The 27,344-nt window shown below is 44.8% G+C and overlaps 2 protein-coding genes across 7 annotated transcripts in view; one reads left to right on the top strand and one right to left on the bottom strand.

Annotated features, from left to right (window-relative positions):
* The first annotated feature begins 357 nt into the window (after positions 1-357).
* On the top strand, positions 358-26,950 carry gpm6bb (glycoprotein M6Bb). 3 transcript variants are annotated; one of them, XM_028990327.1, is made up of 7 exons: positions 358-509; positions 20,429-20,615; positions 21,237-21,393; positions 22,136-22,304; positions 22,382-22,455; positions 22,546-22,611; positions 24,478-26,950. In XM_028990327.1, exons 1-7 carry the CDS (start codon positions 506-508, stop codon positions 24,625-24,627), a joined length of 807 nt encoding a protein of 268 aa, XP_028846160.1. In that variant the 5' UTR covers positions 358-505; the 3' UTR covers positions 24,628-26,950. The 3 variants fall into 3 exon arrangements, with proteins under 3 accessions (XP_028846160.1, XP_028846159.1, XP_028846161.1); XM_028990326.1 differs by lacking the exon at positions 358-509 and adding an exon at positions 13,919-14,060; XM_028990328.1 differs by lacking the exons at positions 358-509; positions 24,478-26,950 and adding exons at positions 13,919-14,060; positions 23,088-24,212.
* The window catches only part of ofd1 (OFD1 centriole and centriolar satellite protein), a 17,207-nt gene continuing 16,797 nt past the window's right edge, over positions 26,935-27,344 (bottom strand). For all 4 annotated transcript variants that reach the window (XM_028990322.1, XM_028990324.1, XM_028990323.1 and 1 more), the window contains one exon: positions 26,935-27,295. In XM_028990322.1, the coding sequence (XP_028846155.1) occupies positions 27,253-27,295 (43 nt within the window). In that variant the 3' untranslated portion in view covers positions 26,935-27,252. The remainder of the gene's footprint in view (positions 27,296-27,344) is intronic.

Below are 27,344 nucleotides of genomic sequence, written 5' to 3'. Positions count from 1 at the left end.
GGTTAAGTGTCCTGCTCAGGGATTCAATGGTAATAAGTGGAATTTGAACCTGGGTCTTCTGGCTCATAGGCGAGTGTGTTACACACTAGGCTACTACCACCCATTAAGTAAGTAAATTAATGCAAATAGAACGTGCGACCCCCCCAAAAAACTCTCTTTATAAAAGATCTGTATTCTGCGCCATCAGCCTGTGAAGCCTCTTTTTCAGCTTTATTGTCATTTCAGCTACATACATAGTGAAAGACAACGTTTAAACAACGTTACATGTTGGCTATATGGGGTGCATTAAATATACCGAATATATTACATGTACTGGCAGGGCTGCGGGGTGGGCGTGGCCACACTCGCACGGGTCCGAGCCCTCTCCGTGACGTCACCCAGCGGGCCGGAGCGCAGAGAGCGCAGCCGGAGCCGCGCATCCCGGAGCACCATCCCAGCAGGGCAGGCTGCACCTCCGCCACTCGCTCTCTCCGAAACCTTCTGGCACTCCTGCACCGGGACAAGCATGGGTACGCAACTCCTTTTCTCTCGTGTCTTCTTTCTTTTTCAAAAGAGCGTCAGACTCTTTTCCCCCCCTCCCTCCCCGACCCGCTTTCGTTTCCCGACCCGGCATTAAGAAGCAAGTGAGCAACTGCGCGACCGCGATTATCCCGGGATCAGTCTGGAGGGATTTCACCGCGAAACGAACCTACAGGAACGTTCGCTAAACGTTGCAGTGACGTTCGTTTACAAACTTTTAATCATAAAAGCACAGTCTGGGTTTGATGGGGGGGCTGCGGTGGAATATGGTTTCTGAAACCAAATTTCTACTTTAACTCTCACTATAGTTCTTTTTTTTTTTTACAGAACAGGCTTTTCCCATTTGCCAGTGAGTTCATGTGATTGGAGTAACCTAGTAACAATGACACATATGGCCTTGATGGTCACAAAGTTGCCGGTTCGAACCCCCAGTTGACACCGTCGTGTCCCCGTGCAAGACACTTGACCCCGAGCTGTTCTTGAGGGATCCTCCTTGTAATTAGAGATAATGGGAAGTAATAGCAATAGTTTTGACCATATATAATCGCTTTTTAATACTTTTTATTGAAAGTCCCCCCCCCCGTCTCCTGCGTACTGGCCATGCAGTAAACCTCCATGCTGTGTTATAATCTTGACATGTGAACTAATGGCCTGGAGTGTGAGACGATTCGCCGCTCCTGCACTAACTCATGCCCAAGTGTTGGCCATCTGCGTTCCCATCCTCGGAATGCCTGAGAGGAGCAAGGCGCCATTGCCGCGAATGTTCGGCGCGTCTTAAAGGCTCCCAGCAGGCTTATGGGCTTTGAGGCACTTAGAGGCTGTCGGCCAGATGGGGACATTTTTGCAGGAAGAGCTTCCCTTCTGCCTCGGGACCCCCTCTGGTAGCCAGATCTGCCGCGATCCGTACCGAGAAGCCTCGCCTCTGGAGCCGGCGTGAGGCGCGGGGGTCTCCTTCTCCTGGCCGAGCCGAAACTTGGCCTCGGCGGCTGGAAACCAGAGGGGCTGGTTGGTATGCCGCGTCCCCGCCGCAGCTGACAGGACCAGAATACAGACCGTGTGAGAATAAGTGTGAGCATTCATGGATCCTCCCAGGCCCCCACAGTGCTGGCTTTGTGCTTTTAATTTGGCCCCGGCTTCTTTGTGCTGTTAATTTTGAGGCGAGCCCAGTGGACCCCCCCCGTCCCGGCCTCGATCTCCCTTCGCTGAAACTTTCTCCCGTCCCTGTAAAGAAGGCCACGTCTAAACGTCCAATATCGTAAATCTACCTATCGATACTTCAGCGTGTAAGAGGCATCTTCAAGATGTTTTGTTGTCCATGTCTTGTGTTGATTAGTTGGACTGAGTTCCCCGGCAGCTGTGGTCCCTTTCATGTTTTAATGGGGACACGGCGTCCTGTTTCGTATTACGCAGGGAATGTTTTGTGCGTGTCGTGGCATAGCGGCTGCCTTGGAAACCGGTGCCAGCGCTCGGAACCGACTGTCCATTGGCCGTGCAGAAAGCTGCCATTTGCACCCGGGCTCCTAGTGACCGTGGTCCTGAAACCAGTTTGCCGTGTCATGTGACTGTCGCCCCGGTTACCCAGAACCGGCTGATGTAATCAGGGTGATTTACGGTGTTCACGTCTCCTGATAGCCGCCTCGTTTGCATGATCTGATCATGAGAAGATCCGAGTCCTCCTTGTTCCGGAACGGAGGGGTTGCGTGCCGCGGCGGAGACACTTTCCCTTTCATGGCCGTCGCTGGTTCATGCCCGCCGCGGCGGAGGGGGGGTCTTGTGACGGCTGGAGCCGCGGTAATGAAGTTGAGCAGGTCACATGTTGTCTTATGAACTCGCCGGTCCTCCGACTGTCTCGCTGTTCTCCCTTTATTCACCGCGGGCCGACTTCAGATGGAAACCCTGCGCTGTGGCCTTCGCCAGTTTAATGAGAGGATTTGGTTGGGTGACAGCTTCATTTGAGGGGCCTTTGATGGGTTCTGTTCGTCGGGGGTTACGAGCATTGTGCTGCTTTCGGCGCTGGTGGTGAACTGTTATGAAACGATCACATGGGACCCAGATGAAATAGTCATTACGCCAGGTCGCATCCAAGGAAGTGCGGACCCGTAACCTTGGACCCTCGGCTCAGGAAGGGGGTGGGGGGGGGGGGGGGGGGGGGGGGGGGGGGGGGGCAGTCGTGTGAACGTCACGGATTTGGAGGTCAGCGGCTTGTCGACTGATGGCCACGGAGCAACAATGGATGAGATAATCTTTCCTCCGCCGATGCCCCGGGGGTTCATGAATAAACATCTTCTGCTGGGGAATCCAGCTGCCCGGTGGAGGCGGAACTGGGGCTGCTTTTGGGTTATTATTACGCTGAGCTCTTGCATAAGAATCTCACGCGGGGCTTCTGCGGCGTGTTTATTCCGAATATATTTCAAGACTGTGAAGGTGCTCGGTGCGCGTTATACGATTAAACTGCAGCCTTCGAGGTCAGCGGCCTATTATTAAAAAAACCAACTGTACAGCAGGAATTACATTTTACAAACGATGGACTAGACTAAACGTAAAGAAGTTCATCTGAAATGGTATATAATGTGGTTCCATCAATAAAGTTATCGTAATTCATGATAACTTAAATTTAATTATGACATTTTTCTGAGCCAGTCACAATGTCATGAGGTATAAACTGAGAGTAAAATGGTTTATTCATGTTTTTCACCTTTTTCGTTTTAACATCAGTTACTTTTTAGAACGGTTTTAGAATGCACATTTGCTGCAATGAAAGCCAAATTCGTTTTAGCATTATGGGATTTGGTTGTTTGTTGGCCTTGTTCCATCTGGCTGGGGTTCTGAATAGTTCTGGATTTGCAATTAAACTGCAGATGAGGTCGTTGGAAAAGACGAGCCTTGTTGAGGCCAGGAGACCTCGACTGTGTTCTGTCTACATCTACCCTGCTTTTTTTTGGGTTGTTTGTTTGTTTCTTCGCCCTCTTTCATTCATCTCCTTCACCCAGACCATCTCAACACCGCCTACCAATGTCCTCCACACCAACACTGGGCCTCTGTCGAAGTGCTCGTGTTAATTCGTCTGGCTTAATAAGAGCTTCGGGCCACAAAGAGGGGCATTGTTAATTGTGATATGAAATGATAGGAATAGAAGATCTTGAGTGGGAATGCTTGTTCAAGCATGGCCAATTCCCCTCACTTCCACTAAAAAGCCCATTCAGATGCCCGTGATGGGGTGCCACGGGAGCTTCTCTGCCCGCCTTTTTGGGACGTTGCCCTCGTGAGAGCGAATTGTTACACTGGGAACGGGTTGGAGGTTTGAATGCCTCGAAATGTCCTTGGTATGTAAATGCGACTTGGCCTGACTTATTCAGAGGGAACTCTTCTGGTTCTGTATGCAAGGCCCTGGTGTGCATGTGCCTGATGAAAAGATCTGGTTGGCTCTTTAGTCAGAACACCCTGGTCCGAAGCCCTTAGTTAGGCTACCTCAAAACCCACAAGCGTCCCGTGCACATGCGCCTAATTTGCTTATGCCGTATGCCGCGTGTTTAACGGAGATCAAGCAGGCTATTAGCAGCACAAGGCAGTTTTTGACCTCCTCCACAGGGACACCGCTGTTGTCGAGTCCACCGCTGTCCATGAAAAACCGCGTCCGCATCAGATGTTTTGTTTTGCCCGGAGTGTGCGCTCAATGCGGTCATTTCCAGAAGGCCGCGTGAAATAATGGATTAGACAGACAGACAGGCGGAGGGATGTTTCCCACCCGCACACTCCTGCAGTCCCTACATCAAATCACGCACTAGCTTTTGGTGACACCCAAAGGCTCTCCCTGCTGGAATGCTGGGTGGTTGCGCCACCGAAGACAATCGATACCTTTTTCCAGCCCGGCTTACATATTACATATAGCAGCTTTGTAGGCCAAAAACATGGGAGTCATTGGCCTGTCGGTCTGTTTTGACTGTACCTGTTGTTGGTGGAGCTGATTTTACAGTGTTTAAAAATACATAATATAATTCATAATTCAAAGAAAGGCAATGTGTTGTTGTTTGATACACAGCACACAACAAAATGTGTCCTCTGCTTTTAACCCATCACCCTTGGTGAGCGGTGGGCAGCCATGACAGTGTATGGGGGCGGGGCTTTGCTCAGTGGCACCTCAGTGGCACCTCAGTGGCACCTTGGTGGTTCGGGATTCGATTACGGGTCAGTTTCCTTTCCTGCAAGGCCACTACGCATAACATTTACATGCATAAACAGATAAAACCATGAAGATTTTTGCAAGTGATGTGTTGACAACATGGGTTTAAATCATCGAGAGTGAGGAAGTCAATCTTCTGGCCCCTCCCATTTAAAAAAGGCTTATTAAAACATAATTAAAGGTTATGTTCTTGGTACCTAATAACAATTCTGGCTTTTTTTTTCAAGATACATACTTGGTTTATCTATTTATCCTGACACTGGTGAACAAGTGGCACACTTCTGAAAATAGTGCCCTATATTAAAACATGGCTTCATATAATTCCTGTTTTGTTTTGTTTTTTTATCCGCAACCTTGGAGAAATCAAGCCGTATTTATTTCATTTTTCTTTCTCAGTGTGAACATATTGTAACTTCATCCTGGAATGAATTTTTCCCGCTGTTATGTCCGTTCCTGTTCCTCTTGAGCTCCTGTCAGGCATGCTCAGGGACAGTCAGGTGACAATGTCTGCTTTCCCGTGTAGAAATGCCGCCGATAATCCCTACACGCCCGCCGCTGGGGCACTTTAAATAAGGGAGTTTCAAGGTTGCACATCTCTCTCTCTCTCATTAAAAAAAAAAGCTGACCTCCAACAGATTTAACCAATTTTTGAATTAATAGAGAATATCTCACCGTTTCCTTCGGAAACACTGGGCACCGCAGCCTGGAACAAACTCCGTAATAAGCCTCATGCTCGATTTTAAAATGCGGATGAAGGAAAAAAAGGAATATTGCTGGGGAGGTGTATGCGTACGTAGTCGGTTGTTAGTAGGCCGCCTTTGAGCCATCGGAGTCAGGCCAAGTAGCTTTTAATGGCGTCTGTGGGACGGGACCCTTGGCGCGGTGCCTCCCGAGAAAAATAATCGGCACTTCACAGATAGCTCTTTGTGTCCAGTCCATTCACTGCGGTGAAACAAAAAGGGGTGCACTTGCCAGGTCGACACCCAGGCTCCATCACGTTCAACTCTCCTGCTCCGGCATCCTCGGGTGAACTCCGAAATAGCGTTTCTGGAGAAAACATAATAAAGGGATGGATTTAAACCAGCGGTTCTTGTCTTAATGAGGAGCAGTCACGACACTAAACAAACATGCGGGCAGGCGTGGAACGGGTTTTCGTAGCAAACACGCATGTTAGCGTTCAGCCTGCACCAATAAGACATTTCTGGATACTTGTTGTAGAATTTGAATTGCATCCCTGATACCTCTAACAACAAAGTTTATTCATTTGGGTGCATTCAAGTAAACTTTTTTTTCATTTGGATTGGATTCTATGCATCAGACATTACACTACAAGGAACAAGAAAAGTGCAAAGGGAATCTTTTCTGGGCCCATACATGAAGCAGCTATATTCTCAGCTCCTTATGGTGCTATATTTTAGCGAGGATGCACAATGTTTTGTCCTTTTTTTTAAGTTGCCCTGGTAAATCATGAAGACGTTCTTGCTGGGGATCTCGCATGGTTTGCTCGTGAATCATCTTTGCTCAGATCGCCATGATTCATACACGTTTGACTGCGGAATTTGTTTTCCAAGGGCACTGACCATGATGGGCCACACTCGCATTCCTCACATGTGCATGTCTGATGGCAATTCCCAGTTAACCCTGCATTACTCCCGGATCTCCCCGGCCATAAAACAGGACGTCATATGCATGCAGACTGAATGGGGTCGGCTGATTTTCTGCCGAGCGCCTGAGCTTCTCGCAGGGTGAAGCAACAGCTGCAGGAAATCCAATAGCTGGCGTGTCAGGGGACCGAATGCGGTTGTTTGGAATTAGAGTAACTGGATTAAAGAATTTTTTTTTACAAGGAAAATCATTCCCGGCGAGCGCGTTGTATGCAATTGCTTAAATCCTGATGTGCACAACCTTCGAGAGGAAGACTGGGGGATATTATTGGATACCATGATCACTCGGGTCTCATCTTACAGAAACATCTGGGATCTGTGCAGATTATCACGTCAGCCTACAAAATGCATGTTCTCCACATGCAATAATCATGCTATAATTCTGCTATACTGGATACGCCATTTGTTGCCCTATGTCATATCAGTTTGTTGGAATCAAGTAATGCATGGCATTGGTATGGTGCAAAAGAATATAACGCAATACGAAGCTGTGTGATTTCCGTTCTCATGCAGCCCCATTGTGCCTTTGTGGATGTGGAACCTGACTACTTGACAGATGTTTCCATCTGCTGGTGCCAGCAGGAGTGGAGTGACGGCCGCTCGGTGTGTGCGGACTCCTCCGCTGTGAGCTCCCATTGGACATTTTTCACCACTGACCCGCCGTGAGCGGCCGCAGCCGGTGCTGAGAGGACTCCGGAGAGGGGCAACGCTTACAGGTTGAGGGCCCAACTCCTCCTAAGCGCTTTGTTTAAACAAATGGAGTGCGTCGCGGGTGGCTCTAAGTGGCCTCGCCACAGAGTGTGATTCAGTGGTTCCCTTGTTCCTCCTCCAAATAGCACTGGAGTTGAGAACGTCATTGAGGTCCAAGTGCCGGGCTGACTTCATTTCTTTGGTCAGTCTGACCCTGTTGAATCATTCTTGTCCACACCCTGTATTACAGTAAGGACAGCACTGCAGTGCATTCTTGTACTTGCTTTCGAATTGCAGCATGTCATACTTGAGCAATGCTACCCATGAATCTTCTACCTAGTTGATTGACGGTTGTTCAAGTGGACAAGCATTGAAAACAAAGACCCCCGTGTCTCCCTCTTCTCGTCTCCGCAACGCCGCTTCACCCTCCCATGGTATGACTCTCATTAAACAGAGAAGGGCAGCCGGTGGCTTTAAGCAGGACAGGGCCGGCTGCTCTGTTGTCATAGAGCCGAGGATGGATTCTTCCTCGTCCTTCAAGGGCCATGTGTTGCCCGTGGAGACCTCACGCTGTGCCCAGAGGAGCACACTGACTGAAGGAGGGTGAGCTTTCAGAACGGGGTTTAGATGGACCAAAGTAAGTTTTTGGATTCAGGGGGGTGAAAGGTCGGCCAGACGGGAACAAGGACAAAGGAACCGCTGAGGCTTTCGATGAGAATGGGTCGGGACACAGCTGGAGCTGTGTGAACTGGTGCTGGTGATCGTGGCCGAGATGATGTCATTGATGGCTGTATACACTTCATGAGTTTCAATGTTCACATATGAATTCCGTGGCCATTTAAATATGTCTTTCCTAGATAGTATTATCTTATGAGGATGTAAGTATTTGGAGAGCACGTGTATCAAATGTATGAAGTTAGCGTGGTAAACGGCAACCTGAGCTCTTGTTGTCTGTGATTTAAACCAGATTCCGTTAGTGAAGGGTGGAACTGACACGTGTTTTGGTGAAGAATTTACCCTTGGATGTGTTGTGCACCTCAAACAGCTTCTTATCGAGCTCTGTGCAATTGGATAGCAATGTGTCTCCAAGTTAATAATCAGATTTTTTCATGACTGGATGAAAAATCTTCCAGGGTCTCAACTTAGTGTAAAGCAATTAATAATTGGACAATTCTCTTGAAAATGAAACCTAAATGCAAAAAACAATCTGTAATATTTGCACTTTTAAGATGGGTACTCAGATAATGTGGAATGTCATTTAGTTTCAATGTATTAAAATAACTGAAGGTTTTGCAGACATTTGAAACCTCTCGTGATGTAAATTCACCTCTCGTGATGTACATTTTAATTTTTTTTTACAAATTTCAATGAAATTGAAAGCAAATGAATAAAAGTAACATGTTTTCAGAATTCCCTGTGCATCGTCTATTTAACTTGTGCAAACATTTTGTAAATGGACATTAATTATACGCCCCATAATGCCCCTTTAATACTACACGGCACTGGAGCATTGTCTTTTTTTGGTTAATTCAGCAAGTTTTTTTTTTCTCTTTTTAAATAACTGGCAAACGCAGCCATTGTAAAAACTTCCCAGCTGCGAACAACACAAGGCTGTGCGGTGGGCACCCAGCTCCGTGCATGTTCACACTTACACGGACAACAGCACGTCTACAAAAGGGTTTCAATGGGGCATCTGTTTGCGCTCATGAATATTAATGATGACCACGATGCAGTTGGTTTCTCAAGTTCGGCACTATTCACTTGGCTGAGCAACGGTGTCAAGTTTGTGACTTTGCCAACAGGGAATTTGCATGAATTACGTCTAGTGGAAAGATGATGAATGCAAATATTAATAAGTAGAACGTGGGTGTCACTTCTATATCTGGGAATATATGGACTTTGTTTAAAAAAGCATAAAGCATCACTTTATCGTCTGCTTTTTAATGGCCACGTGCATTTCTTTTACTGGTTGTAATTAATGAAGCAATTCAAGTGTCAGAACAGCGTGTGCAGCACAGGCGGCGGAACATATTTACTATGTGTATTATTACGCTGGACATGTTTATGGGAGGTTCTGCAGGCGATTAGTGGGTCAGTCGCCTGTTTTCCAGGATGCCCTCACAGCATGTCGGAAATTTTTGCAGGAAGGTTCTCGGGCCTCTTGGGCCACAACCATAAACCTTTTCAACTGGGATTTCAGCATTTCAGTTCCCCTGCTGCAACCTTTCACTTTAGCAACTGAACTGATCCCTAAAAAAACCTGTTGTGATAAGAAGAACGTTGTATTCTATTTTTCCCTCAACATTTGGTTGAATCTGGAATCCCAACACAATGACGTGCATAAAGAACCAAAAAGAATAGGGAGCATAGGGATAGTAAATTTTGGGAATTAGCTGTCATGTACCCCCTTAAACCAACAGTCTGACCTGAGTGGGTGCAGGATTTATTAACCAGCTACAGACTGTGTATGCGTATCAGCAGTGGAAAATCTCATTCCAGCCCTTATTTGAAGGTGGCAGGATGCTACATGAATTACCGAATGAACTTTATATGCCCCGGTGAGCAGTATTTCTGCGGTTCTGTCTGGATTTGTACCGCACATATTTGTGTGAGACCATATTTTACTGGGAATGATGAGGAACATAAAATACTGCAATCATTGGAACACTAATAATTACATGGTATACATTCATTGCAATGCACATTAACTCAAGCATGTGAACCTTATGCAGACACGCAGTGTTTTTGCCAAACCAGAAAAGGGGTTAAGCGTTCCTCTTTCCACACTTCTGAAACCGTATCCTAAAAAAGTCAAAAATTCCAATGAAAAGGAAGAGTGTTCCATGAACTTTTGAAAAGAGGCCACTGGAAGATAAGAGCACGTTACAGAAGACAGAACGGAAAACAGACATGTGGCCATTTGACCATTGGACTGTGGGTACAGGCAGTGCTGATAGCTGTCTACTCATGGTGGACCAGGGTGGACCAGGACGCTTGTTGGTGTTTAGGTGTCGGGACAACTCACGCACACCCAGCACGAGCAGAGGTGCCAAGGTTGGGAGCGTAACTAACACCAGAGGGGAGCCTTCGCTGCCAACGGGTCCCAAGAGTGGATTTCCTTCCAGACCCCAAATGACAGCAAACACAAACATGTGATTAGAGGGGTGCTGAGTCAGGCGGACTGGTCAAGCACGAGCAATTACATTCCAGATAGTTTTTATGCTTTAAATGTTTATAGAGCCGAATCAGAATAAAAACTGCGCAGTTTGAATGAGTTTTAAACAGTTTTGAAAACTAGCTTAACCTCTATGGACGCTTTTTCAGAAAGCTCTTTTTTTTAAATGTATTTTTAATAAACCCACTTATTCAGAGGAGTGCTGGGGGAATCTGTCCTAGCAGTCACCTCAACAGGGTCAACAACACCCCGATCAACTTGGGAACACCATTTCTCCTAACCCTGGGTCTCTGGGATGGAACTGGAACATCTTGAAGGTAGCATCCAGGCCAAGACCCGAACTCAGGACTCTTTTGTCAAGGTTGCAGCAATGGAGCAATCAGTCCATTTTATTATCACCCTGGAATGGACTTTAGACCAGTGGCTCCCAGATATTTCTCCAGGGCTCCCCGTTTGTAGATGGCATCAGCCGTTTGGCTCAAATGAAAATACTGGAAATGGTGTGAATTCATTGGTTATTTTCATCTCCTGGCAATAATTTAGCCTTTTTATGAAGTGGTGTTGGTCTGGTTGAAATTTTTAAATACCACCCAACCCCATCCCATTTATAAGTGAGTACAGACAGAGTTTTCCTTGGCTAATGCTTCTTATGATCTCAAGCTTGTCAGTCTGTTTTACTTAAATTATATTCAATGTAGACATCATTTTGTTTTTGTTGATCATATATTATCCCAATTTTCTTCATATGTCATTATTATGGAGAAAAAGGATCTTTCCCATGATGAAATCCCGTTGTCCCCCCTCTCTGCTCCATAATGAACGAGGATGGCTGCTCTATAAAAGCTATCCAGTTAAATGTCCAGCAGTAAAATAGCAGGCATTTCCTGGAGGAAATAAGTTAAATAGACGTTTCAGACTGTCCTGCGGTCCCTTTTTGTCTGCAGAGAGCTCCCCTCTTCCTGTTCACTTCAAAGAGCTGCCTTCTTCAAAGAGCAGCAATCTCTGAGTTCATTTATACTGGCCTAATTGTCAAACAAAGCAACTCACTTTATGCTCTTAAAAACTTTCTGGAGAGCGTCTGCCTAGCAGTTTATGCAGGCTGATGTTCTTGTAATGTTTCTGATGTTGAATATTCCACCTTTTCTCTGTCGGGAGATGACCTTTAGGCGTTTCAGTGAAATAGGTCAACAGACTTGTGAATGGGCGCAGATCAGAAAGGTCACCGGTTAAAAAGTCGATGGAATACCAGTATAGAAAATGCATACTCTGGTTTTGTGAAGTGGGTCAGGACAGGCTCTCCACAATCAATAGAAAATGTGTGACAATAAAAAAAAAAAAATTATACTAAATGATTACACAATTATTCAGGTCACTGGACCCACTATGTGTGTTAATGAGCCAATTAAAAGCTTTTAAAATTAAATGTAAAAAAAAGATCATATAAATGAAAAAACGTATATGAATAATATTTATTAGTTAATTTAAGTGGAATGAAATAAGTGACTCTGGATTCTTTTGAAGTGTGCGATTTTGTGGTGGGAACCTGGCGGCCCCTCCCTCCATATGAAGGAGCCGTCTGCGCCCGGTGTGAATGGTGCTGTCCTGTAGTCGGGGTCCATGAGAACGCTCTCGTCTGTGAAGGCCCGACAGGCCACAGGTCTTCATGGGTGACCGAGCACTCAGTGGCTATTCAGGCCAAGCCGCGCAGCATAATGATCGGCCCACTGTGCCCCGCCCACCATTCTACTGTGCTTCATCATCATTCAGATTGTAGCCTAGACAAGGGGGCTGGAACCCTTGCACTGTTGGTAAATTCAGCAATTGGACCTGAATGTGGTCTGTCCCTACTTTGGTCACTTCCTAAGTCCATTAGGGTAAAATGTCCAAAAATTTATGTCAGAATATCTACTATGTTATGAAATCAATTGAAGATAATAGAACCTCACAAATAGTAAAGACCTTGTCTATACATTTAATAATAATTAGTGGCAGGCTTGATCATATTATATTACTGTAATTGTGTAAAAATGTTATTAATACCACATTGACCTGTAAGATTATCCCCCCTCATTGTAGATTTTATTATAACGCTTGTTAGAAAACTCTGGATGGTAGTAGCCTAGTGGGTAAGACCACAGAGTCACAGGTTCAAACCCAACTTACTACCATCCCTTACTGGATCCCTGAGGAAGACACTTAACCCTGAGTGTCTCTGGGGGGGACTGTCCCTGTCACTACTGATTGTAAGGTGCCCTGGATAAGGGCGTCTGGTAAATGCTGTAAATGTAAACATTGAATCTTGCACCATCTTTTGCATGTTGCTTTTTTTGAACTAGACATTTACATTTATTTCAGAAATATTTTGAGGGACACTTGTATGTGGACCAAAGCATTTTGTTTGTGTTGTATTGTGTGACGACTTAATATTAATTATGCATGATAAAAATGTATTTTTTTTGTCAGTATATTTCTCCAAGCATGGGTGCAGCTGAATACGGAGTTAATTCGCTCTTCCTCAAAATCTGGTAACCGGATAATGTCCGGTTTTAAGAGGACCTGGCCATAGCTTGACCTCAAATAGGAACAAGACACACTCCACCTCAGCGCAGGGTCCTCGAACCCGGGATGCTATGGTGGCTAATTTTGGAACTGTGCGGCGTGTGAGGATCCTGCCTTCGTACGGCTCGCAGATCCGTTTGGGGAGATTTTTTCCCAGCGAAAGCCTCGGGCTCCCTCCCCGCTGCGCTGGTCCTGTCTGTGGTTTCATATCCGTGAGAAGCCCCCGCTGCCCCACCGCTTCCCAGTGAAACCCCACACCCTCATTAGCATGCCTGCAGAGTCCCGCTTTCTTCCCACTCCTTTCTCCCTCTCCATCCCGTTCTCTCCACTTTTATTTTTCCTTCAGAGATGGGCTCTTCCCCCTCTTCTTGTGCCCCTTTCTCTGTGAAGGAAGCCAGCAGATGGACGGGAGACGGCGGTGACTGGGTGATGCCACGGGAGCCGGGGGCATATGGTGCCCCCCCCACCACCCTTCTTTGTGCTGCAATGGGAATGGCCAGGGATTGTATGGAGACACCCCCCCCCCTCCCTCCCCGGCCCACAGTGGACATTGTGTGTGTGTGTGTGTGTGTGTGTGTTGGTTGGGTGGGGGCGACGGGGGAGTCCTTTCATTTGCGGGGGTCTGTCGGCTCCCACACACGTCCTCTCGTCTTGTGATGTAATGACTCCAATTGTCATTCTTGGTGTGTTCTCTTCTCCACACTGAGTGGGAACTGGAGGCTTTTTGGAGGAGGGGGTTCTATTGCGGATGTGTATGGGCATGTGGGGGTGTCCTGGGATAAATGAGGGAAGGGGGTCCCAGCCAGTGTGTGTGTGTGTGTGTGTGTGTGTGTGTGTGTGTAAGGGGGGTGTTTAACCAAAAAAACAATAATATTTACTTCAAAATGGGATCGGGAGTGATGAACGGGGCTTCGGGAGCACTAATCTGAGCAAAATCCCATCTGGTCAGACCTTCATGTGGTGGAACGGAGCTGCGATGAACTGATAAACTGCACTTCAGTCAATCAGAGTCGCCGTGCAGAGAGAGGGAAGGAGAGAGAGAGAGAAAGGGAGAGGGGGGGGGGGGGGAGAAAGGGAGAGAGAGAGGGGGGGGTAGAGAGAGAGAGAGAGGGAGAGAGAGGGAGGCGGGAGAGGTAGAGAGAGAGAGAGGGAGAGAGAGCACAGAAAAGTGTTTGCAGAAGGGGAAGCATTTTTTTGTTGTTGTTGCATGGGATAAAAACAGGCATGGAAGCTACATCAGAAGAGAACCTAGAGCCGAGTCGGGACAAAAGAGGTACCGTCTAGAACCCGGGCAACAAAGGGCCGCCTCAGTCTTTCCCTCCGTGCCGTTAACTGGCGGTTTGACCTACTTGAATCCGCTTTTGCTTCAGACCCCCAGCGTAGGGGAGTAGTCTTTGAAACCCCCAGGTCTGCTGACTGTAGAGGGGTACACCGTTACGCTGGTGCCTTCGGGGGAGGGAATGTGGTGGGAAACGTGTTGATGGTGTCGCTGGGCGTCTGAGGACTGTTGCGTCTTGTTATTTGCGGTTTTGTGATAATGATGCGGTTGCCGTTATTTCGAATTGCTCGGAGTGTGCGGTGTGTGCCGGGGATCGGGACCGAGCTCCTCATCATCAGCACTAAGACGCCGTGCCGGTGATTAATCATCCCGGTGTGGCTGCTCTGTCCGCCCCACCCCCCAGAATCCCACGAGTCCTTGTCACATAGACCTTCCTTTGTTTACATTGCTCAGTGTTCAGTGTGTCATCGCGGTGCGTTGGAATCTAAGAAGCGATCAGTTCATGCTTGATTTGGTTATTATTTATTACAGTTTCCCACTTAATAAGCCCTTTTAGCCAGAATTACACCGTGGGACTGTCCCTTTACCCAGTGATTATGATAACGCTGTCTCCCAAATGATCATAATGTAATATTACTGTATTTCTGTTCACTCACAGCTTTACATAACAAAAAAGCAACTTGCCAGAAATATCTACACTTGCAGGCCAGCAGTTGCCACTAAAAAGTGTTTTTCTGCATACGGTTTCATCCAGTCAGATGTTTATTGAATCTGGACGGAGAATAAATAAAGAGTAAATCACCCACGGAGTGAAGGGGGTCAGCCAGCCCCTCTCCATAGGGAAGAATAATCAGACACCCCCATCCCCCCTGTCCAAATTCGGAAGAGTAGTGGAAAATCAGAACGCGTCTCATAAATGCTCTCCTGGCTTCAGGCCCCTCTGGAGGAACAAAACAAGAGAAAACATCTGTTACCAGGGAATTGAACTCCGTGAGCTGGATGGATGGAGGGAGGGAAGAGGTAGAGGAAGGCCGCTGGCAGGGTGAAGGTCATGTTACCCCTGAAAGTGGCTGCAGAGCAATGCGTCGGAGGCAGTATTTCGTTTCGTTAAAACGAGCAAACTGATCAGCATCATCAGAGGTAGATACACGTAGTCACCCTCGTGTGATCACGTGGTTATCGTAGGAAATTTCTTGCTAGAACGTGGTTTTCCCCCAAATCTCGCCCTGTATTACACTGCAGGAACCAGAAACGATGGTGTCTATATGAACGTCTGCTTGGACAGATGATGTTCGTTGGTGGACACGTGGTAGACGTTTTTCAAAAACCGTAATGCGTCTGGTCTCCATTATGAAAACCCAGGACACAACACACACACACAAAGTTCTGATCACAGCATCCTTCATTTCCAGCGTCAGACTTTGTTGAATGGCGTGCTGAAGTGGCAACGTCACAGTTCCTGTAGGTGGTGAACTGCATTCCTTAATGGGGCAGTGGTGGCCTAGCGGTTAAGGAAGCGGCCCCGTAATCAGAAGGTTGCCGGTTCGAATCCCGATCCGCCAAGGTACCACTGAGGTGCCACTGAGCAAAGCACCGTCCCCACACACTGCTCCCCGGGCGCTGGTCATGGCTGCCCACTGCTCACTCAGGGTGATGGGTTAAATGCAGAGGACAAATTTCACTGTGTGCACCGTGTGCTGTGCTGCTGTGTATCACATGTGACAATCACTTCACTTTTTACTTTTTTTTTTTTTTTTTCATGTTACCAGCTGCCCCTCATCACCTGTGTGATATATTGTTGGGCAAAGTGGGCAAAATAAGAGTGGAATTACTATAACTTCGAATAAATCTTGTAAAAATTGATACTACATGTTTGGACCTTCTGTGTGAGGCGTCTGCTTGGACGGTTTGAGGGGTGGGCAGAGTTGACAGGAGGTGCTGAGAGTGGTGGGGTCGTGGGGGGTGGGCACAGCTGGTCCTGCCCTGTGACTGAGCACAGCACTGGCTGTTGGAGTGTTTGTATATGGAGGGATCCTAGGTGTGGGGGGTCACTGACCGGGGCGCCTTTGTCACCTCTCTCACACCCCTGCCCTGTCTGCTCTTTGTCCTATTCTTTTTGACGCAGCTATTCAACTGTATGACCAACTAAAATGACCACGAATTATGATAACAATTTCCCTTAAATTTAAACTGAAATTAGTACAAATTTTACATCGCGAGCGGTGAATAGCTGCCAAACCTTCAGTTTTTGAAATACATTGAAATGTAAATGATGTTCCACATTATCTGAGTACATCTTAAATATTATAAGTAAAAGTATTACAGAAATTCTTTTTTCATTTTTGGTCGTCAGGCAAAAAACTTCACAACACATCCAGGAGACCTAATCGCTCTGCGGCTCTTCTGGTGCTCTTTTTATAATATTGGGTGGAAGTAGCCTAGTGGTTAACACCCTCAGCAATTGCAAACGTTGGTGGCAAAATCTTTACCTTTGGTTCATATAGACTCTGTGTTCATACTAAAGCTGAGAACATAAACCTGATCTGATTATTCTGCAGAAGTGGCACAGATCAGGCACTGACATTTTGTACATACTGCATGCTTTAGATGATGATGCTTTAGACATTTTTTTCCATATTATTGGAAATTCCCGTATTATTTATATGTTAATGATCCAAGGGCGGTGAATTTTGCTGTATTAACAAGAAAGATCTGTTGACTCTTGAGGTACAGAGAGGAAATATGAGATTGCATGTGAATCTTCCTTTACTTCCTTAAATGTAAAAAAAACATATTAACAAAAATAATTTGCAAGTCTGTATCACATTTGATACTTTGGGCAATAGAAACATCATCATGCTCTGCATTGGGAGGCCAATTTATTCATCAAAACACTGTAATGTGGACCATGGAATTCCAATGTATATAACATCCATAAAAAAATAACAAATGATTATTGAGATATGTATCACTAAATCTCCCTTTATACTGGCAGTATGTGAGAATTGCTATAGTGCAAGTAGAAGTAGAAGACAAACATCAGATAGTATACAAAAGGGTTTAATGCCAAGTTTATATCTCATGCTAATGCAATGGGTCTCATGTCGCAAATATGATATATCTCTGCACCGTAATACTTATCCTGTTCTTGTGTTAATTATTTTTTTTTTATGCTTTTTTGAAAAAACATGCAGACAATAATATTTAAAAGAACAGGTCGGTTTTCAGCGTGTACCTGATGTGGGCAGTGGTGGCCTAGTGGCTAAGGACACAGACTACATTTACATTTACATTTACAGCATTTAACAGACGCCCTTATCCAGAGCGACTTACAGTCAGTAATTACAGGGACAGTCGCCCTGTAGACACTCAAGTGTCTTGCTCAGGGACACAATGGTAGTAAGTGGGATTTGAACCTGGGTCTTCTGGTTCAAATGCAGATGCAGTGTATCACGGTGACAAAATCTTTCACTTTCTGGTTAGTCTTTCAGTAAATTATAGTAATCTGCCTCCTGGATCTTTTGCGAAGATATTTGGAAGACGTGCGAAGTCAACTCCTGGGAAGCTGTCGGAGTGTGAAGTGGCAGCACACTGAGGGACAGGAAACTGCTCTGTGGTGGAGCTGCCCCCTTCTCCCGCCTCGGAACAGGCGTCCGGAAGAGCCGGGCCCTGAGCTGGGGCTCCTCTCAATAGGCCTCCCCCGCCGAGACCCTGGCCCGACCGCGGGTCCAGGGCCGAACACTGGCTCTATTGTGTGCCGCGCTTCCACTGAAAGCCGCCTCTACTGTCCTCTCCCTCCGCTCGGGGCCTGCGGTCCTCGGCCTTACGAATCAACTTTGCAATGACAGGCACAGTTTGGCACAATGTCACCGCAGCTGCTCGTAGTCAGCGCTGGTGAGGGAGGGGTTTTGTGCCGACAGTTAGCCGTGCTACAAGTCAGGACCCCAAGAGCATGTGAATCTTATCAAGGGTGAAATGTACATTTTTTCCCCCGTTTTTGCTGCAACTGATCCGTCTTCTTCCCCTGTTTGTGAGTGTGTGTGAAAGCCGAATATCGTGCGTGTCATCTGGGAGGGTAAACAGCCCTCGGTCACGGCGCAGGAGTCCCTTTTCCTGCGCAATAATAAACCGTAACGCGAAGCAGGCCCTGGACGCGGCGCTCCACCCCGTCCACCGCCTGCTTTCTCCCTGGCAAACCCGCACGCTCCTCGCCTTAATGGACCCGCCTCTCTGAGATGGATGAGACTTTTTATTATTGTGCGCAAACTATGCTTCTCATCATTTGGTCTCCCACCGAAACGGTGATGTTCATGTGAACCGGTGTGGACCGCAGGACTACGCGGGCTGTTAATTATAACGCTCCCCGGATCCTCTAAGACGAAGTGCTAAGCCGTGTACCCCTGATATTGTGCTTTCCTGCAGGAGGGCCCTTCAGCGGGATTAGATTACAGGCTCTCGCTCCAGGGGTATCCCAGAATCCCAAGTTAATAAATGCCCGTCGTCGCTCGGACCCACAGGTCAGCGGCGGATGAAATGTTCATATATGGAGGGGATGTAGAGCTACCCTCAGCAGAACGGAGAGGAGGCAGAAGGGACGAAAATCAGCATTAGGGTGGTTTTATTTTGGTGAATTGTAATAGGATTATTGCAGCTGTACTGGTGCTCATTTCCCTGTATATTATGAGTGTAATGCCTATGGACCTCTACAGTATTTCAGTATGCGAATGGGCCAGTCACGGTGGGGTCGATGGGGTCAGAGCACCTCAGCAACCATGTCCACCCCGGCTGAAAAAGCACCTCTGTGAGTTTTAAAGAGCAGTTTAACTAAAACTTTACCAGATGCCCTTTCACGGGAGAATGAAGGAGACTGATACAGTGCACGGGGCCGGGTTTTAACGGCACGCGTCGGTGTAATATCACCGATTGTGGACCGGATCATGCCAGCTGGAAGTGAGCTCATGGCTGCAGACAGGCCGATGTTTTTACGGATCTGTACAGCGTACCGGCAACACGTTGATCTGATTAGGGGCTGCTGAAAGCTGGTGAGAGGTTGCTTAGTGTATAACTGGAGTCAGATGGGAAAGAAGCGTGACAGACGTTGACACCGTTGCCCGGCCCTCGCTATCTCTCAGCTGAGTTGATTTGTCAGTGCTGCAGGGGTTAAAGTTCAAGGCCGAAGGAGTATTCAGTGTGTAATTGATGTCATTTGGCCAAGAAAGCCGCTTACATCATAGGTAGACATGTTATCATTAGTTATGTAGCAAGAATAACAAGAATATTCATGTTCCTGTACATATGCATCTTTAATTGGTGCATAACAATGTTATGAAACAATATTTTGTCTATATTGTGCCCAGTCCAACATGGTAACAACAGAATTTAGAATTGCCTGTTACGGTTTCCTAAAATCAGTTTGGTTCGCTTTATCATCTAGGAAAGTAGTACTGATCATCCTGGGAAGGTTCAGTGGCAGCCATGTTACAGCGCTCGCCAGAGTGTGTGTGTGTGTGTGTGTGTGAGGGAGAGAGAGAGTGAGAAATGTGGGACGAGTAACAGACACGGCTGCGGGCAAGACTCACTGGGTTGTGGTTAACGTGCTGCCATGGTAACTGCTATTCACCAGTGCTGGGACAATGGTTTTTATGCCCCACCACCACACAAAGGGCTTGCAGAAACTTTCTGACCGGCCGACTGTAGAGAACACCGCTCCGCTGTTAATGTGCTGCGTGCGTTTTAATTGCCCTTTGTCTCTGAACAGAGAGAACACACAAAACTTCACGCATGTTCCAGTGTCAAAACGCAAGCAATGAACTTTATTTAAAAACCTTCAGGTCCCATTGCAACCACAACCACTAACATAGTGTCTATGCTAATAGAGTTGACATGGCCCATCTGGGTCACCTCATTGGGCCATTATGAATTGCCATTGATTTCCATTGGACTTTGCCTCGCACAGACCTGCTGCCTGCCATTAGTGTGCTTAAATTTCTCTGATGAATGGCGGTAAGGGCGAGACAAGTGCATTCGGAGGTCAGTGCAGGTCACCACAGGTCAGCCCACATGAGAAGTACAGCAGTCGGCAATTCATCTACTCTTGTGTGATAAAAATCCAAATCGCCCAAAAAAATGGTCCTTTTGTTGAGCTCACACGCATATTCGCCACTGATTAGTGATGTAATTCACTGAATCCAGTCGTGTCATTATCTGTATTCCTACTGCTGGTCATTTTGATCCTAATAATCCCTAATAATATCATTATTTGTCAGCTTCTTTTGGCAAATGCAATGCAAATGATGAACCCCTTTAGATCTGTGGAAGTTTGTATCATTTGTGTAAATGCCAGGCCTCTGTTCTATGTACAGGTTGCTTCGAGTGCTGCATCAAATGTCTGGGCGGGGTGCCGTACGCCTCCCTGGTGGCCACCATCCTCTGCTTCTCGGGAGTGGCGTTGTTCTGTGGATGTGGCCACGTGGCCCTCACTGGCACAGTCACCATCCTGGAAAACCACTTCTCCAAGATTCCCAGTGACCATACCATGCTGACCGATGTGTAAGTGGCTGAGTGTGGGTCGAGTTTGAGCTGTTATAAGCTCTGCATAAGTGACAAATGTTAACAGTTAGTAGTACCACTTGCATGTCTCAAAGTATAAACCTGAAAATTGGACTCCAGATTTTGGATGAGCTCCCCTCTCATATACATTACATCATTCTGACAAATGGAGTCCAGAGTAAAATTTTCATCAGAAGCGTATATTTCATCTTATCATCATCTAAATTCAGATAATTTGTGTCTAAACAGCATGTCAGGGTTCACATTTGCCGAATTTCTGAAACACAACCTAATATGGATTTCTCGCCTTTAATCCAGCAGTCTACTGGCGAGACAAAGACAATGAGGGGTTCTGTTTTTGGAAACCCGCTCCTTATGAGTTCACTGTTTATGTCCGCCTTCTAAATATGTCATTTGTCAAGTAGTAGATCAGCCTGAAGGTATGCATCACCTAGAGTCTGTTTATGGGATGTGTGCGAGACATTTTTTTTAGCGTATGCTGTTGCTTGAAATCATTTGTCAGGCGCTCTCTAGTTATTTACAGATTTATTCGAAAATCGGAAAAAATGCCAGTGGCAATTTGTGAAGGAGATTCAATCTTTTGCCTCTGTCTTCACACAGAATACAGCTCATGCAGTACGTCATCTACGGCATCGCCTCCTTCTTCTTTCTGTACGGGATCATTCTGCTGGCAGAGGGCTTCTACACCACCAGTGCTGTCAAGGAGCTGCACAGCGAGTTCAAGACCACCATCTGTGGACGCTGCATCAGCGGGATGGTACGCCGGCCATGTCCACAGCAGTGATAGAATGCGATAAGCAGCTGTAATGTGTTCTATATACATGCAGCTTATGGACTTGCCAACGGACTAAATCTATTTTGATGATTGGCAGTGTTTTGTCAGCAAATCTACTTACTCCATATTCACTACTTGGGATAAAACCAAGCTGCATGCCCTAGTAGCCATAGAGTTGATGAAGGATACATCTATTGAAGGATATATCTATTGCTAAATTTAACACACATTGTTAAATATTGACATTCATAATGTTTACATGATATTAGAAAAAAAATATATTTTTGTGTTTGTCCGACTAACATGTCGTTTTAAATCATACTAAATGATACTATACTTTTTGAACAGACCCAGACATTGTAATTGGGAATAAAGCTAATCCGGCATGTACATGTTCAGATGGACCCAAACTGGCCCAAGGCACTCTGTACATTCGCCACAATTTTCTCTGGACTTTGACACACAGATCTGCATGTAATTTGCATATAAAATGTATTCACCCCTGAACATGGGACTGATTATCCACCAACTAAATGATTTGTCTGTTGTTATAGGTCAACAAGAAAAAAGTACAATAATAACAAGGCAAAACGGGGCATAGGGTCACCCATCCTAGAGTCAGTCAATACAGTGGTTCGATCAAATGGTCTAGTTTGGCTACGGTTGTAGCCCCACCGAACTGTTCATGTAAACGTCCTCACTGTGTGTTTTTCTCTGTGGTCAGTTTGTGTTCCTGACCTACATCCTGGGAATCGCCTGGCTTGGAGTGTTTGGCTTCTCTGCTGTTCCGGTGTTTCTTTTCTACAACATGTGGTCCACCTGTGAAGCTATGAAGTCTCCGGTGGCCAACGTCACCTCCTTGGACTCCATCTGTGTTGATGTCCGTCAGTATGGTAGGTCTGCATTTTTATTCTGAATTTTCTATTCTTAAATAACACCGGCATTCAAAGAAATCTGTTGATGTCAACAGGCATCATTCCATGGAATGCAACTCCAGGCAAGGCCTGCGGCTCTACACTAGGTGACATTTGTAACACCAGCGAGGTAATCGATTAACACAACAGTAACAAACACAGATAAAAAATACATTTTAAATTGTACATTAAAACACCTTCAATGTTGTTACCTTTACAGTTCTACCTGTCCTACCACCTGTACATTGTAGCATGTGCTGGAGCTGGAGCCACAGTTATTGCTCTGGTAAGCATTCTTCATCCTTGCTCATCCTCATTTATCAGCAAAGCCTGTTTGGATCCAGTAGAATGTCAATAGAACCTTTTGACCTCGCCCTGAATCCATTTCCCAATGCGGTTTATGCAGCCGATGACAGGAGCACAACCCCTCCTTTTCATTGCCAACCATCTTCTCCCAAGAGTCAAGCCATTTTTAATATTAACCAAAAAAATGGTCCAAAATGTACTGGGAGTGATTTGGCTTCACTTCCTCTAGGGTCAGAAAAATGCAAGTATAATTATTTAGCTTTAAATCACTAAGAAGGAACAATTATTTCCACAAAGGCCCATGTTGAGCCTTCAGAGTTTCAATTTCAGACTTTCAGTTCAGTGCTGAGCCTGTGTCTTTATGCAAAATAAGTTCAGATCCATTGCAGGGCTGTCTGAAGCTGATCCCAGTTCAGTGTTCTCACCCCCTCTTCTCATTCTGTTCTCTTCCACCAGCTGATCTACATGATGGCTACCACTTATAACTTTGCCGTTTTGAAGTTTAAGAGTCGAGAAGACTGTTGCACTAAGTTCTAACTTGTATCAAGAGCACAGTACAGTTGATTTTACTGCACTGAGTAGGGAAGAGCAGACACTGACAATATGGACTAAAACTGACAAATAGAGACAAGGGTTCCATTTCTATTGACTTAATGTTGTAAATAGCAGATTGTATGTATCCTTTAGATTTTTTTGTTATTTTTACCCCCCACATCAAACACGTGTAGCATGCAAAATGTGAGACAGGAGAGAAACGCGGCAGCGTTAAAAACGATAGTTTACTTTACCAGGGAGGGCTATTAATCCGCTAAAACTAGCACAAACTAGCGAATGAGGCGCGTTTGCTGGCGCCCAGGCGTTTTAGTCGACACTCTTTTGTAATTAAGCGCGTGCATTATCACACTGAGAACAGGACATTCGTGGTTTATTTGTGCCAGTCTAAAGCCCTCAGCCCTAAGACATTGGATAAGAGTAGGTAAGGATCAAACTTTAAGTAAAAATATCTAAATGTGCCATGAAAACCATCCAGCCTTTCCCGTATACGCGTATACGGTTTCCTCATTTGTTTTTTGTAATTTTCTTTTCCTTAATGAAAGCCGGACAACGTATTTCAGATGTCAGTATTAAACTGTCCTGTTTAATAATAAAGGATAGAAAAGGGCACAGATGTGGAGACGGTTTGGGACAGTGCCACATTTAATTGTCTGATGCCTGTTAGCCTCAGTTTACAACTTTATATATATTTTTACCGAAGTATTTTTTTCTCCCTACTCTAATGTCTTTTGTCTTTTTAAATGGGACCGCTGATTGCTGGTTCATGGTTTCTGTTGTTCCATCCATTTCCTTTTCACTCATCCAGAAACCTCCAATGTTTCAAGTGCTCTCTGATTATTATAACACCGAGCCTGCATGATTACTTTCTCCTCCGTTTCCTTAATGTTTATGATTACTTATATTACATATTTCTCGATATTTAATTTTTTTCATCCCCTAAGATTTTGAAGGCTGTAGTTATTATTTTCTCTTTCTATATATATATATATATAAAAAAATAAAAATAAACATTCTTTGTGTACAAAATTTCCCCTGCTGGTCTTATTATTGTGGAATATTGTGTCCGCTTTCCACTAAACGCCACTCATGCCAGCGACTAACCGCCCTGCTGCACTTCCCATCCTCTTCCTGTCCTTCCTCTTTAATACAGCCCTTACGTAGAGGTCAGTTATGTTAATCCTGATGTGTACTGTCAGTTGTTTGTGTGTTGTTGTGATGTAGCCACACTCGTGTAGCCTGCTTTGCATCTTTAACATGCTCACTGGCCATCCACCTGACCCTTCTCTTCCAGATCCACTTCCTCATGATTCTCTCTGCCAATTGGGCCTACCTTAAGGACGCAAGTCATATGCATGCTTACCAAGACATCAAAATGAAGGAAGAGCAGGAGCTGCAAGACATCCAGTCGCGCTCAAAGGAATGCCTCAATTCCTACTCATAAGGATCCCACTCACACACACACACACACACACACACATCTGTCCCCACGCTTCTCAGGCGAGGGTCGGACCAAGACTACATCCAGTAACCAACTGCCAACTGTCCACATGCAGCGCAGCACTAACCAGGCTTCTAACCAACTAATGCGCCAGTGTTGCTTCTGCACTAACTCTTCACGTCTGTGAGAAGTTTGTGAGTTTGTTTTTATTTTTTTTTACTATTTTGTGCATCAATTATGAATAATGTGTTTCTGTTTCTATTCGTTCTTTCTTTCTGTAGCCCTTTTTTCATGACCAGTCATTGCTGGAGAAGCTTGAAATATTGCACTATTTGAGACGTGTTTCGCAGAGTTGAATTAATTAAGGTTCTCTGTGGAGAGCAGGTAGGATGTAGGGTTCGTCAGCAAGGGAAACGTTCTTATCCCATTGAAGATACCATTGCATGACCAGGGAGTATAAAACCGCCTTACAAAAATCCCGTATGTTTTGTCTCAGCTTTTAACTGAATAGGTGGGCAGAGATAGAATGTATTGAACAGCTTTCTGAGCTACTCTTCCTATTACCCTGTGGCATAAAACACTTATGTTTCATTTAACATAAAAAAAAAAACTGAATTAAATTGTTATGGTTAAAGATCACTTAGAGTCATTCTTCTTTTTATTTTTGGCCCTGAGGGAAATGATGCACAAGCCTGATCCCCTTTAAGTAATACTACCTCAGGTGTACTGTGCTAGCTCCAACAAGGCCACAAACGTAGGAACATGTAATGCCCATTTTACCTGTAAAGCCAAAACGGTGAACATATGCACCTCAGCCATAATTACAATGAAATTCACTTTAACCCCGCACCCCACCCCAATACCTTAAAAACAAGCAAAAAAATATGTACATAACACGAAAGAAAAAAAACTAAATGTGAATTTGGGAAATTTGAAGCGGAGGGATGGTTAAATGGACCGTTTTCCGATACACAAAGAACACTACGTGCTATTTAGGTCGGAGCGAGTTTACAGTGTATAACCCTGTTACTGGTTTACTAAGGTTTAACACTAGACAATTAGAGCTAGCCCTTCAGACAGGGATTAAGACTACACCGGAACTAAATTTAGCCCAGTTGAAACTGCAGCGCGGTGCAGGAATATTCTTAATCCCTGTCTGGAAAACTGGCCTTAATCTGCAAGAGAATAGGACCGTTCCTTCTTCAGATTTGTCAATCTAATGCTTAAAATTCCCAATTCCATCTAAATGACTGATAATAACAGCTACCTTCAGGAATTCAATTACAGGCAACACAAGGTTTAATGGACAGAAAGAGAATATTCATTTCAGATTTCTCATAACCAGTTAAAATGGTTTGGTAAAAGACCAATCAGAATCAGTACATGATGATTCGAAGTAAAAAAAAAATATTCAGCATTTACTCATAAAACCCAGTCACATTTTGATGTGCCGTTGACGCTGACAAAAATGACTGTTGTAATATCTTGTTTTCCTTTGTATGTAGAAAAGACCTACAGGGATATTTTCATGTTTACACATTAATTGCATGAAGGAGAACGTGTTACTGCAGTAATACAAGTGATGTGTAGTCATTTGTACTGACAACTATGGTAGGCAGCGTTTGCCCCCCCCCCCTTTTTTTTTTTTTTCTTAACTAATGTAATCCATTGTCAAAAGATGCAGTAGCTCTAGTTGGTTCGTCATTATTTTGTAATTCTCAAGTATATCTTGTATAGTGCCGATTTTGTAATCCAGTAATATTCCTTATTTTTTATGAATATCAAGGTTTTCCTTGAAATGTTATTTTAACTGGTACTAAGCATTTAATATGTAATTCTACATTGTTATGCATTTGATTCTTTTTTTTTTTCATGATGGCATCCATTGACTATAAACATTTACCCCTAGTTTTAATAGAGAAAAAAGAATAGGCAATCGGCCCAGGGTGGTACATGTACAGTATTAATTAGTAAAGTTATCTTATTTTTTTTTATAATTGGAGGGGCACAAATTATTAATTTAAAATGCATGCTGGGAATTTATTTGAGCATGTTGTGATGCTTTAAATGTTTTTGAACTTTAAATGACAAATATTTGCTGAAAAGATGGGGAAAAAAAACTTTAAACCATCACTCTAAAATGTCATTAATGTCCACTATATGACAAATGGTCTTTACATACCTTTATTCATTATGATGACACTACCAAAAATCTGCTTTTATTATTAGATGAATGCCCAGTATTTTGTTAAATAACTTTTCAACACGGTAACTGTTTTTATTACCTTGAAAAATAAAATAAAGAACATCTTTGATGTATGATTTATTTGTTGTCATAAATGCTTTTGTGAACAAACCATTACAAGAACATCAATACAGTTTGTTTGATGCTTTGTCGATCAATTACCTGGACATACAATATTACAGCATTATACCAGATGACAGGAACACATTATTCATTCTAAAATCACACACACACACACACACAGTAAAATTATATTTCACTCTGAGTGAATATATTTGGCTCACACTGTACACTTCTAAATCATGCAAATCATTACAAGTCTAGAAACAAACCAGAAGAGTATAAAACCGGGTAAAATGTATCTTCCTCTGGCCAACTGTGGTTCACCAGAAGTCGTCATCAGCTTCATGTGAAAAGGCGGCGATGCTATGGAGAGAAACAGATAAAATGAAATGCTTGTAATAAGGATGTGAAA

This window comes from Denticeps clupeoides, chromosome 9 (assembly GCF_900700375.1).
Source record: "Denticeps clupeoides chromosome 9, fDenClu1.1, whole genome shotgun sequence".
NCBI classification, from domain to species: domain Eukaryota; kingdom Metazoa; phylum Chordata; class Actinopteri; order Clupeiformes; family Denticipitidae; genus Denticeps; species Denticeps clupeoides.
The sequence above is the reverse complement of the archived record's forward strand: the minus strand, read 5'-3'. Positions and strand labels throughout refer to the sequence as shown.